This window comes from Erythrolamprus reginae, chromosome 1, assembly GCF_031021105.1.
Source record: "Erythrolamprus reginae isolate rEryReg1 chromosome 1, rEryReg1.hap1, whole genome shotgun sequence".
Taxonomy (NCBI): domain Eukaryota; kingdom Metazoa; phylum Chordata; class Lepidosauria; order Squamata; family Dipsadidae; genus Erythrolamprus; species Erythrolamprus reginae.
In genome coordinates, this window is record NC_091950.1 from 246,227,225 (window position 1) to 246,241,723 (window position 14,499).

Below are 14,499 nucleotides of genomic sequence, written 5' to 3' on the forward strand. Positions count from 1 at the left end.
CTGCCCACTGAGGAAGAATCACTAGACCGTGTACGCCAGGCAGTGAGCGGACAACTGAAGAGCCAATAAGGCCCCAACTTCTATCCCAATCAATAAGCCAGGAGCTTTTTTCAGGCCTTCGCTCCTGGTGAGAACTTCAAATCTTGGCTTCACTGCCAGAGGTAGTGGAGCCTCTCATGGGGTCTCCGTCTGTTTTAATATCTGTGGGCATTCAAGCCTGCCATTAGGATGTTAGACAGTCTGCCATACCATTTTATAGGCCAGTTTCCGGGAACCTTTAAGAGAATTTTGTGCTACATACAAACCCCCAAGCCGACCCTAGGGTGAGATGAAGAAAGCCACAACCGGTGCAGAAATAGTTCAGACATTATATATTCTTTACTATTATTCCAGGAAAATGGGTTGTTCCCTAAGGGTAACAGTCCAGGAATGTTGGAATAGCCATAAGGCATTTGTCTTTATCATCACAAACTTCTTTTCCACCACTACCGTCTCAAATATTTATTGAACCCTCGCATCCTGTTTCAACTCGTCCCTCAAAACGTCGCTACAGAGCACAGCACATCAAGACAGCTAGACACAAGAACAGTTCTTTCCCGAACGTCATCACTCTGCTAAACAAATAATTCCCTCACCACTGTCAAACTATTTACTAAGGCTGCACTTCTATTTCTCATCATTCCTATCACCCATTTCCTCCCACTTATGACTGTATGACTGTAACTTGTTGCTTGTATCCTTAAGATTCTTATTAATACTGATTGTTTTCTTCATTGCTTATTTGACCAATATGACAATCATTAAGTGTTGTACCTAATGATTCTTGACAAATGTTTCTTTTATGTACACTGAGAGCATATGCACCAAATAACACTTGGCCAATAAAGAATTCCATTCCATTCCATTCCATTCCATTCCATTAGTACTCAGCACACACTCGCGATTTCCCCGATTCTACTTTAGGGCCAGGTAACTGGATGACTTTCAAATGTTCAGCACAAACGAATTCACAATTCCTGTGCTCCGCAGCAGAGTTGAACTGGCTCTGCTGCCCAACGATGTGTGAATGAATCCATAGGCGCAGGGCCAGTCCGGAAGCATTGCAAATGTAGAAACACTAAATGTCAGTAGGAAGAAGGGGGAGTAGTAGTACGGTAGTTGGGGAACGTGGCTTTCAGCAATATCTGTGTTCGCTTACATTCTTGGATGAAGCACTGGAAAGCTTTCCATCGGGCAGACTGAGTCTTTCCAATTCCCGATAGTCTTGCCTTGTGATTTATTTTATTTATTTATTAATTTGGCTTATATGATGATTTTTGCAGAAACAAATTAGATGATTAGATTATTATTAGAGTTGGAAGGGACCTTGTAAGGCCATCTAGCCCAACCCTCCACTTTAGCAGGAGTCTCTACACGTTTTCAGACAAATGGCAGTCCAGTCTTCCCTTTGAAAGACTCAAATGTTGGAGCTCTCACAACCTCCGCAGGCAAGCTGTTCCACTGGTTGATCGCTCTCACTGTTGAAACGTTTCTCCTTATTTCCAGGTTGAATCTCTCCTTGGTTAACTTTCATATTCCTTTCCTGGCCTTCTGGTGTCTTGGAAAACACCGTGACCCCCTCCTCTCTGTGGCAGCCCCTCAGATATTGGAACACTGCTATCATGTCTCCCTTGGTCCTTCTCTTTGTTAGACTGACCATGATCAGTTCCTGCAACCGCTGTTTGTATGTTAAAGTTTCCAGTCTCCTAATCATCCTGGTTGCTCTCCTCTGCACTATCTCTAGACTGGGGGTCAGGACCCCTTTGGGGGTCAAACGACCATTTCACAGGGGTCGCCTAAGACCATGGGAAAAGACCAATTTCCCATGGTGTTAGGAACTAAAGCTTCTATTCTGGCGCCTTGGAACATATTTTTACAATCCGACCAATCAGGCGTTTACAGTGGGTGTGTCCCTCTGACCTTCCCGCCAATCAGCTTAAAGCTCTGTTGGGAGAATTGGCGCTAGACTTATGGCTGGGGGGTTACCACAACATGAGGAATTGTATTAAGAGGTCATGGCATTAAAAAGGTTGAGAACCACTGAGTCTAGAATCTCAAATCTAATACCCCTTAATGCAAAACTTAAAATCTGCTCAATAAGAGACACTATTTTCTAATTATTCATTTCCTCCTGGATACATGATTCCCATTTCTTTTAATTCACTGAGGTAATTTTTTGGACAGGTATCCCTCGTCCGATGCTCACAAGTGAACCCAAGATTTCCGTTGTTCAATGAGACATCTGTTAAGTCAGTTTTGCCCCATTTTATGACTTTTCTTGCCTCAGTGGTTAAGTGAATCACTGCAGTTGGTAAGTTAGTAATCCGTTAGTTAAGTGAATCTGGCTTCCCCACTGACTGCTTGTCAGAAGGCCACAAAAGGAGATCATGTGACTGTGGGACATGGCAACCGTCATAAATACGAACCTGAATTTTGATCATGTGATCACAGGGAGACTGCAAAGGTTGCAACTATCATAAAATATGAGCCGGGGTGGCGCAGCAGGTAGAGTGCTGTACTGAAGGCCACTGAAGCTGACTTGTAGATCTGAAGGTCAGCGGTTCAAATCTCATCACCGGCTCAAGGTTGACTCAGCCTTCCATCCTTCCGAGGTGGGTAAAATGAGGACCCGGATTGTGGGGGCAATAGCCTAGCTCTGTTAAAAAAGTGCTATTGCTAACATGTTGTAAGCCGCCCTGAGTCTAAGGAGAAGGGCGGCATAAAAATCGAAAAAATAAATAAACAAATAAAATAAATAAACAATAACGGTCACCTTTTTTTCACTGCAGCTATAACTTTGAACAGTCACTAAATGAACTGTTTTAAATTGAGGACTACCTATATTACTGTATATTATTACTGTATTATTATGTATATTATTATTACTGTATATATTATTACTGTATTACTGTATATTACTGAATACCTGTATTCTTGACAAATGTATCTTTTTCTTTTATGTACGCTGAGAGCATATGCACCAAGACAAATTCCTTGTGTGTCCAATCATACGTGGCCAATAAAATTCTATTCTATTCTATTCTGTTCTGTTCCGTTCTATTCTATTCTAATGGGTTGGGATCTTCCCAAATCACAACAGAACGAAGTGACAGAATGGAACCCAATGAAAAGGATTTTTGCATGCCCTGACAAAACCGATTTGTTCAAGGGTATACCATTACCCGGCTTAATTTCATTCAATCCGCCCCATCCTTACAGCATTAAGACGAAGCACAGCTTTCTCTTTATAAGATTAGCAGTGCTGCATTCTGACTCGCCCTCTCCTCAATGCTGATATGAATTCAATTGTCATCGCCTCAACTTGAGACAGAATTTCATCCTCGCAAAGTGAATAATAGAGAATTAGCACCACTTCTTTTTTTCCCCCTGACTCTCTTAACTCAGGCTGGTCGTCGGACGTCATCCCCGGGGCCTTTTCAAAGGGATTTAAGAGGCTGTAAACATTCCTGGCAGATTAAAAAAACAACAACAATACAGGTCTGTTTTCATCCTTCAAAATCCTTGGCATATTATTTTAATCCTCTGGAATCTGGTATGAACAACTAAATCTATTTCTGATAACAGCACTAAAGCCATGTTGGTCTTCTTCCCTATTTGAAAGGGGCAAATATCTATCAACTGCCATAAAACTTTTAAAAGTCAAAATCCATCACTCAAATATTACACAGGTGACAGATGTGTCCATATAATAACTTAAAACCCTTAGATACTATCCAATCCAGGGGCCTAAGACTATTATTCCGCATGCCTGTTGCATTTTGAACAGGACAATCTTCTTAGAAGCTGTGGTGATCCCACTGGTGTCTACATTCCCTTTATGTCAGTTCTATTTTGGGTGCCACCTTCACTTTCCCTTGCTTCTACAACCTATACTGATAGTCCTAGACTTACCATCGACTTACGACCACAGCAAAAATTTTGTCATTAAGTGAGATGATTGTTCAGAGAATTTCTTGCCATGGCTGTTAAGCGAATCGCTACATTTGTTCAATTAGTTACATAGTTGTTAAGTGAATGTGAGTCCCACAGGATTGGGCGGCATATAAGTCAAATAAATTAAATTAATAATAATAATAATAATAATAAATAATAATAATAACAATAACAATAATAATAATTTATTAGATTTGTATGCCGCCCCTCTCCGGAGACTCGGAGTGGCTCTCCCCATTGACTCTGCTGTCAGAAAGTTGCACAAGTTTATTCACATGACTGATCATGGGACATGGCAACCATCATCGATATGAGTCAGTTGCCAAACATCTGAAATTTGATTACTTGACCACAGGGATGATGCAAAGGTCGTTAAGTGTGAAAAACAGTCCCAAGTCACCTTGTTCAGTACTGTTGTTAAACTGAGGACTACCCTGTACTGACAACCTTCTTTTCCTTGGGAAAACTAGAATCCAGAATAAGTGCAGCTTCCTGTGCAAGCTCTACCGGCTATGGGCCCACCGAGACTCAATAGCATCCTTTGGCAGCAGGCGTACTTACTCTCCAGGTAGTTTGGGGTGGCCTAGTAGCCTGAATATAAACAGGAAGCAACAGCAAACAATGTACAGTAGTACCTCTAGATACGAGCTGCTCCGCATGCGAGTATTCCAAGTTACGAGCCATTACGCGAGCGAAACCGAGCTCAAATTCGGGATATGAGCTGAGCTTCCGCTAGGTGGCGCAAGAATCCTTGCTTCTGGTTATCTCGGCGCGAAAAACAAAGTCTAAAGGCATTCGTTCAAGATGCGAGTTGATCAACTTACGAGCTCGGGTCTGGAACGAATTAAACTCGTATGTCGAGGTACCATTGTATTTACAATTTTATCAGTGGGCGAATGGCTATTACCGGCGCTACCGGTGGGCTGCACATGCAGCTTCGGTTGTCGTGCGGGCGCGAACGCTATATGTGTGCGTTCCCAGTGTGTTTTCGCTTCTGCGTGTGTGCAGGAAGCAAAAACGCACTGAAATCACATGAGAGAGAGATTTTGGCTATTTTTTACTTTAGCACATGCGCAAAAGTAAAAAAATTCCTGAAATTTCTCTCATGAGCATCCCCTCGCAAGATTTTGTTTCTGTGCATGCACATGAATTAAAAAATATGAAAAACTGAAGAAAAAAGATGGTGGCGCCCACAGGACTGTCACTGGAGCGGTTGCACACAAATTGCGCAATCTGGCAGCTGTTATCAGTGCACAGTCCCCTACTGCACCAGTAGTAACCCACTACTGAAATGTATAATATACTGTACAGTTCCCTCTTTGGCTTGCTCTAATGTCTCACCCTTCACCATATCGGAGGGAATGTATAACAGTACTTCTTTTCTGAATTAAATTGTCCCAGTGACTTGGAGGAACGTGAGCCTCTAGCCCACATGGTTCTTTGCTGCTTCTTTGATCCCACATGGGTCCTTTTTGCAGCAAAAGGTGCCATAATTCCACCTCCTAACCAAAATGCCATTTGTCTGCGGGGGACTTTATCTGCTTCTTATTATTAGACAAGATTAACATAGAAAACCAGGCTGGATACAGGTTTAATGAATCATTATCCTCATCTCCAGAAGAGTCACAAAATCCTTACACAGTTGCCACTGCCTTGTACAAGAAAAAAATGTCTTATATGTTAGGATTTTATAACTAGGTAAAATGCATTTTTAATGTCATGTTATGTCTTTCTGCCGCATGCAACTTTGGGCACGGATTGGGATAAAGTTATGACTAAACAGAGATTGCAGTCAACCAACTGGTTTTTGTTTTTTTAAAAATACAGATTGTAAGTGTGCTCTGTGAAGATGGTCAGAATATAAACCAAACTAAACAAATACTTTTTTAAAATGTGCATCCCACATATCTTCCAGGAGCAAAAGGTGGCTTAATAAGGATTGCCTAAGCTCAAAGCCATTATATCCTTGCCACGTGGTGCCTTACGTGCAACCAAAGCCTTCACAAAATTCAGTGAGATGATCAAGTGTCAACAAGTTTCGGTGATTATCACAGAAGGAAGACTTCAACCTTCAAAGCTGTTTGGTGATTGGACTACCAGATCTGGGCTGCAAAATTCAAGTGACCACGAGACGGAAGCAAAGAAGGGTTGTGGTTGTTGTTGTTATCGTTGTTGTTCTGTTGAAATCTACTGACCATCTAGCCCAGATCGGCTAGCATTAATGAGCAAAGGGACATGACCTTTGCCGATTAATGCTAGCACCTTTAAATGTTAGGAATAATCTAACATTATTAGAGTATAATAATATAATATAATATAATATAATATAATATAATATAATATAATATAATATAATATAATATAATATATAATATATAATATAATATAGTAACCCACTACTGAAATGTATAATATACTGTACAGTTCCCTCTTTGGCTTCCTCTAATGTCTCACCCTTCACCATATCAGAGGGAAAGTATAACAGTACTTCTTTTCTGAATTAATTACAGTATAATAATCTAATAATGTAATTTTACTTTTTAGCCAGCCGTCCTCATGATTCAGCCTTGGATATTTACATTCCTGCACAGAAGGCTATAAACATTCTAGTAAAATGTTCAATTCTACATGTTCTACACATATACACACACCCCATACCTTTTTCTTTACTGCCAAGGACTGATCTGTGGCCAAAATAACCAGCAATTTTTGTAAAGCACCTCCTTGAATTGCTGCAACTTGCACTCTGGGGTTGCTGGGAAGAGAGAAAATAAAAACTCATTTCAGTCAAAAGCACTTCAGCATCCTTTAAACTTTACTGCAATCTGGCTTCCATAAGAAATAATTGTGTAAAGATTTTTTATTTTTATTTTTTTAAGCAAAACAATATATTGCAAAGCTGAAAATGAATATGAAGCCCTGGAGAGAGATCCTATTGCAAAACAGTATCTACTGGATGTCAGTTTAGCTTCATAAGTCGCCACCTGCTGGAACAATTTGAAAAGATGAGGCAACACAATATCATTTTAAGTGCAAGCTACAGATGCACAGAGTAATTCGTGCAAAAATTGTTCTGTGCACAATGCAGTTGCTTTTGGGTGGCTGATGCCTGAACAAAAACAGATAGGGAATAAAAATAGGGTCATTTGGTTCTCAATATGCCTCACATTGCTATCCTTGCTGCCAAAAATGGTTGGGTTTTTTTAAACTTCTACTTTACCATTTTACTTTTGAGGAGGAAAAACTCAATGATGAAACAGATAAAGGCAAGGCATGAGAAAGTGCTGGGAAGGCAGGATTGGGACCTTCGCAGGTTTGGTTTCAGCTAATTTGTGTCCCATGGTCAGGAGCAAAATCTGACTTATATAAGGAAGCCTCTTCATTTTACCCTTACAGTATGAAGGTAGTTGACTTAAAAGAAAGTGTCACTCAGAAGGGCATTGTGGGACATTATCCTCAGCTCGAGATAGTTCCAATATGAAGGAAGAATGATCAGGTATGGAAATGTTTTTAGATGAATGTTAGAAAAGGAAGGCTTCAAGACATCAAGAGGGAAACTGTTCAAGAACAGGGTGTTGAATCACATAATCATGGCATGGCAACCATTTTGTTCCTGCTAGCCATAGCTCATCCAGAATGGTTCATCAGAACTTCTAGAAGGCAATGTGCATTTCAGATAACTAAAAAACTATTTTCCACTCCACACGCATCTCTACAGGAAGTGTATGCATGTGCACATCTACTAAAAACAGATTTAGCATTTATACAAACATGTCTAATGTGCAGAAATGAAAGACAAACTTGGTAGGTTTAGCATGCTCCTTTACTTTTAAAAAAAAAGTAGTATTGCCACAATAGGGTTCTAGATCTTTTAGTTGTCTAAGCAAAGAGTCTAGCTTTATCTTCTAGGTCAGAAATGGCAAAAGATCAAAACTCACATCTTTCTAGACATTATCAGGGGAAATGGCCACTAAAATTTGAGAATTGTTAGATTCCTTCCTTTCCTTCTTTTGTGGCTTCCACATAAATGGATGTATGTGATAACTCATATTTTGCTATCCTGAAATCATATTTCCTGAGCAGCTACTGGCACTATCTGTGCCTTAATAATCCCGAGCTATACTTCTTGTGTATCAAATCCTGATTTTGCTGTGTTAGGTTACAACGGGGGGAAAATAATAAGAATGAAAATAGCAATCATTCTTCAAGGATAGTGGGGCATGGATGAGAGGTCTCTACAATAGAGATGCTTTTGCATTTCATAGTCAGTTGGGGAATAGGAGTTACTTCCATGTCCATCAACAACCAAGCCTAGACTATATTGGAGGCAGATACAGCTATCAGTGGTTTTTACCTTTCAATCTGCCCAAGGACTTCACTGGCAGGATCAATGTCAACACCCTTGCCAAACTGGAAGACATGACTATCTTTGCTGAAAACATGTTTGGCTTGTCAGTCTGAACTTCAAAATCTTAGTTCTGCCTTTGAGTTCAATTTTACCTCTTTGATCTTGTTCGTGACTGGTAGAACTGCTACAAGAATTACCTGTATTCTGTAGACAGCTATAGACAGAAATATATTTTTTATGTCGGTAGGATGTTGCTATAATTTATATAGCATTCTCTACAGACTTGACACAGTGCAGGCTTGAATTTCATGTGGTTTATAATCTGAATGTAAATATGGGAAATGGCAAAGGAAAATGATGGGGAATAAAAACTGACAAAAATGGTATACAATTATTTTGACTGCATGCATCTCTCATTTGTTACAAAAGGATATTTGCTATTCCAGAGGTATCTATAAAAATATGCCTTGCACACAGATTTCAGGAATAATATTGAATAAACAGGACTGGATAGATAAAGAAGACAGATGTCTAAGTTAAGAAGCAGAGTTTTCCCAAGTAATTCAAATCTTTGGAAAGTTTTAGAGGAGATACAACATGGGGGGGGGGGTTTGGGGGGGGGGGCAGCATATTGAATGTAAAAGGACCAAGGATATAGAAACATTGAAGAGGAAAATACAGTTTCATGATGAATTGATGGACTGGAGGATATTGCTAAGAATTAAGAATTTTTTTTTTGAAAACTTTACATAAACCTCTAATGCCAGCCAAGATATAAAAATGCATATGAAATAAAGATCAACTATGAGTATGCTGTAAGATGTCACAATTATGCTGGCTTCTCTTCAAAGGTAATACTCTTCATTTTCACTTGGAGAAAAATGACAATAGTAAAGAGGTGGAGCCATTCCATGCAGCTAGCAGTGCCAGCTAGCACAAAGACAATATTGTAATACCATAGACATATCAAGATAATAAACAATGGGCAGATATTGGAGAAAAGGTCAGCATAATCACAAACAGTAAGAGAAAAGAACCAATGACACGATAATGTGACTGTGAGAGATCATTTTGGCTGGATCTTTGTAGGCATCACAAAAAACATTTATGAATAAAATGCCTTTCCTGCATTCTAAGCACGGCTCTAAACCAGGTAATATCTTCCCTTGCTCTCTTCCCTCAGCTTCATTTCACAGATTATTCCATTCATTTTGCCCACTCAAAGTCGTATCTGTTGATCTTTTTCTTTTTAAAATCCGAACTCATTTTCCACATCTCCCTGGCTTTTTCTGTTCCATTAACACGGTGATGTATTTCAGGCATTATGATTATATTTTAGAGTCAGCCTTTTAATATCAACAAGAATAGACCTTCCCTCCATAAAAGTTAGAGCATAACAAGTCCAACACTATTCCCCTCAAAAATTATAAATGGGTCAAAGTCTCATTAGCTAGTAAAAAAGAAAAACCCACCCAAAACTCAATCTACCCATGACATTTACAGTAATACCTCATGATACGAACTTAATTGGTGCAAGGAGGAGGTTCGTAAGACGAAAGGTTCGTAAGACGAAACATTGTTTCCCATAGGAAACAATGTAAAGTCAATTAATCCGTGCAACCAAACCCCCCCCCCCACAAAAAAACGGCTTTCGGCGACTGCTGGGAAGCAGCGTGGCTGTTTTAAAAGGTGACAGCCGGACTGGGGGGCTTCCCAGCACCCCCCCGAACCCGGGTTCGGGGTTTGGGGGGGTGCTGGCAAGCCCCCCAGGCCGGCTGCGACCTTTTAAAACAGGCGCGCCGCTTCCCAGCTGTCTCCTGAAGCCGAACGCTAAAGCCGAACTTCCGCGTTCGGCTTCGGGAGACAGCTGGGAAGCGGCGCGGCTGTTTTAAAAGGTGACAGCCGGGCTGGGGGGCTTCCCAGCAACCTCCTGAACCGAACCCGGGGTTCAGAAAATTTTTGCCTCTTCTTATGAACTTTGTTCGAGTTACGAACCGGCGTTCGGGAGGCTTCTGGGAAGCCCCGCCGCCCAGCTGTCACCTTTTAAAACAGCCACGCGGCTTCCCAGCAGTCTCTGAACGCCGGTTCGTAACTCGAAAAAAGTTCGTAAGAAGAGGCAAAATTTTTCTGAACCCCGGGTTCGTATCACGAGTTGTTCGTAAGACGAGGGGTTCGTATCTTGAGGTACCACTGTATTTCCTGGCTTCCCCCTACAGCTTCCCCCAGAGCACTGTTGTTGTTGCTGTTGTTGTTGTTGTTGTTATTATTATTATTATTATTTATTGGATTTGTATGCCACCCCTCTCTGCAGACTCGGGGCGGCTAACAACAATGATAAAAACAGATATAACAATCCAATAATAAAACTAAAAACCCTTATTATAAAACCAAACATACACACAAACATACCATGCATAACTTGTAATGGCCTAGGGGGAAGGAATATCTCAACTCCCCCATGCCTGGCAGTATAACTGTTCCCTCTAAGCTGCACGGCCGCGCACGTAACAACAAACTGCCACATAGCACTTCCCCACTGCCATGCAGTTGTGATGGCTGGGAAAAAGGAGAGCACACCCGCAGCCCAGAAGGAGCCTATGTGAGAACGCAGTCACCCAGTTTTCAGAACTTAAAAACAGGGGAAGTGAAAACCTAACCAAGAAGAACCAGCGAGGCTCATTCTTGCCTCAGCCAGTCCTGCAGAGAGGAACCTTAGGCAGCTTGCAGAGGCTACTGTGTGCTCCAGCTTTACTTTCTGGTCATGGGCAATTTGCATAGTTCTTCTGGAAAAGGTGCACAGGAAGGGTAGGGGCTGCCCTGGGTAAAAAGAGAAGAAAATGTTGAGCCTTAGAAGTAGCATCCTGGCAAATGGACGCAAGCCACCGGCTGCAGGGGAGGGGTGTGTGTGGGAGAGAAGCTCGCCTTTTGGGCTCAAGCAACCCCAATGGATAGAAAGGGCTTCCTCGCTTCGCAAAAAAAGGGAACGGGTTGGGCAGAAACCACAGTGAGGTCTTGGCAAGTTAAAGCCAAATGGATTGTCCCTTCAGCTTTCTTCATCCCTTTAATTCAAATTTGCCTCCAGAATCCGCCGTCAACTCTGTTCCTCTTGAAGCCTCCGGATTACAGTTCCTAGAGTTTCCATATAATGTGAACTATGTAAAACAGGAATTTGAAAAGTCCGAGTATATCTGCCGGGGGAAAGTTCTATTGAGGTCAGTGTGCTTATTCTGGGGGGGGGGGGGTTGGGTTTAAAAGAAATCACAGTGGGCTAAACATTCATTTTGGTTCAACTGCATGAACTCCACTATACATCGGCTAGTCACTAAAGGGTTAATGTTGGTTTTGTGAAGGTAACTGTGAAGCACATTTGTAATTCAGTCACTCTGGTTACACCGCATTTCTGCTTAATTTATATGTACCTATCTACATGCCTGCATGTACAACTACGCTAGCAGAGGAACATGTGAATTGTTCAACCAGATCTGCAGGTGGGGGAAAGGTTTTTTTCATCATGTACTCCTGTGCCTTCTCACCAATTACCTTTTAAAGAGGAAAACCTAAAATTAGTCTTACAAGGAAGACAAATGCCATCAGACAAAAAAGTACACTATAATATTCAATCTGAGAAAGACCTCTTCCTTAAGAGGTTTTATTTGATAGTACAGTGATACCTTGTCTTACAAACTTAATTGGTTCCGGGACAAGGTTCTTAAGGTGAAAAGTTTGTAAGACGAAACAATGTTTCCCATAGGAATCAATGGAAAAGCGATTAATGCGTGCAAGCCCAAAACTCACCCCTTTTGCCAGCCAAAGCGCCCGTTTTTGCGCTGCTGGGATTTCCTTGAGGTTACCCTCCATAGGAAACCCCATCTCTGGACTTCTGTGTTTTTGCAATGCTGCAGGGAAATCCCAGCATCGCAAAAACAAGTGCTTCGCTGTCAACGGAAGTCCGGAGGTGGGGTTTACCAGCGAGGGGAGCCTCAGGGGAATCCCAGCAGCGCAAAAACGGGTGCTTCGCTGGCAACGGAAGTCCGGAGGCGGGTCATCCCAGCGGTGGCGGTGGGTTTGTAAGGTGAAAATAGTTTGTAAGAAGAGGCAAAAAAATCTTAAACCCCGGGTTTGTATCTCGAAAAGTTTGTATGACGAGGCGTTTGTAAGATGAGGTATCACTGTATTATATTTTGCAACTGCTTTACCTCACCTTTATTTTTCATATATACAGTAACTCATGCAGCAAATAAACCTTACTCCTTGTTTCCTGTTTGCTTGTTTGTACCCTATGGCAGTCGGTGGAAATTTTTGTGTCCCGCCACGCCAAGCCAACGGCGAGCCCATAAGCCCCTCATCCAAAAAATTCAGGTGCTCAGGCATGAAAATGTGCTGCTCAAAAACTACTTTTCTGCACACACCCAAAAAAAATTAGAGGGAACAATGAACCAGAGTTGCTAAGCTTCACAAAGGTTGCCGCATCTTGTGCCTTTAGACATAACTTTGATGGGCCAGACAGGTCATGCTGACTTCAGTTAGAATACAAAGAAAAGCTTCACTTTATGGGGCTCTTTCGCCTAGGAAAAAAAAGGGAGGATAATACGAAAGCTATATCAAATTAAGCATGGTCTAGAGATTCCCCCCTCCCCAATTCTGTTTTTCATGCTACAGAAAGCACAGATCACTCAATGAAGCTGAACAGCGAACAATTCAGAATCCACAAAAACAATAACTTAGTCACAGAGCAGAGAGTCGATTACAAAATCCGCTTCCACAGCTAAGCGATGGCAACTAAGTGGCTGGCTCTAAAGGTTTGATTACACATCTCTATGCAGCGTAAGGCTTTGCCAATGGCAGCCAGAAAAGACTACCTGGTATCCGAGACATTGTGTTCTTCAGCATAATAAGCTGGGGAACATGAAATTGAAAACTGCTCCCCTTAGAAACATAGAAACATAGAAGACTGATGGCAGAAAAAGACCTCATGGTCCATCTAGTCTGCCCTTATACTATTTCCTGTATTTTATCTTACAATGGATATATGTTTATCCCAGGCATGTTTAAATTCAGTTACTGTGGATTTACCAACCACGTCTGCTGGAAGTTTGTTCCAAGGATCTACTACTCTTTCAGTAAAATAATATTTTCTCACGTTGCTTTTGATCTTCCCCCCAACTAACTTCAGATTGTGTCCCCTTGTTCTTGTGTTCACTTTCCTATTAAAAACACTTCCCTCCTGAACCTTATTTAATCCTTTAACTTATTTAAATGTTTCAATCATGTCCCCCCTTTTCCTTCTGTCCTCCAGACTATCTTCCTTTCATTCTATGAGGAGCTGTTTTGCTGCATCCAACTGGTCCTTGAATCGATCCAACACAGCTCTTTTCCTTGAACCTTCCTGCCTTCAAAAGCCTCTGGTTTCCTCACCACCACCAACTCAAAGGCAAACTCTTCTTTTACTAGGAGTGATATACAAAGAAAATATCGCCCGCGCCATTCAATCCATGACCTGTTTTAAAAGAATGGTGGCAATTTTGATCAACCCCTTGACCTTCTGGAGCGACCAGCTTAATTCAGCATGGCTACCTTCTCACTTGGCACACACACACACACACCACACACACACACACACACACACACACACACGGAGGTGATGTAACTTCTTTGCTAGGCAGCTACTATTGTTCCCTGCCAGGCCTGAGCCTCTTCTCTGAGAAGGGCCTGCCCCCAGCAACGGTTGTCATGGTGATTACACTCCAGTGTTGGTTGGAAGAGAAGGCTGTGGATGCCAGTTCGGTTATCGCAGCTGCTACCGAAGTGGCAGCTTTTAATGAATATTGGCAAGGCAGCTGGCAGCCCATTAGGGTTTTTTTTGCTGGCTCTTGTCAGGCCCTGATCTATGCCAAATTAAAGTGTGCCGTGGAAAGTTGGTAAATATGCAGAGAAGAGTAAATATTGCCTAAAAGCGTGAATTTATATACAAGAAGATAAAGTTTCTCTGGGAATCCCCTTTTCCAGATGATTAATTATACTGTAGTTAGAGTGTCCATACTTTCTTGAGGGGAAAAAATCAAGGCCAAACAAGACAGCAGTTCATAAGGATAAAAATAATTGTTTGTGGTCATAACTTTGCTTTACAAAGGGAAATTCAAGAGAAAACTAAGAACTGA

General features: G+C 41.5%; 1 protein-coding gene across 1 annotated transcript in view; it reads right to left on the reverse strand.

Annotated features, from left to right (window-relative positions):
- The window catches only part of SIL1 (SIL1 nucleotide exchange factor), a 63,284-nt gene that overhangs the window by 17,773 nt on the left and 31,012 nt on the right, over positions 1 to 14,499 (reverse strand). The window contains exon 8 of the mRNA XM_070738328.1: positions 6,652 to 6,748. Coding sequence (XP_070594429.1) covers positions 6,652 to 6,748 — 97 coding nt within the window. The remainder of the gene's footprint in view (positions 1 to 6,651; positions 6,749 to 14,499) is intronic.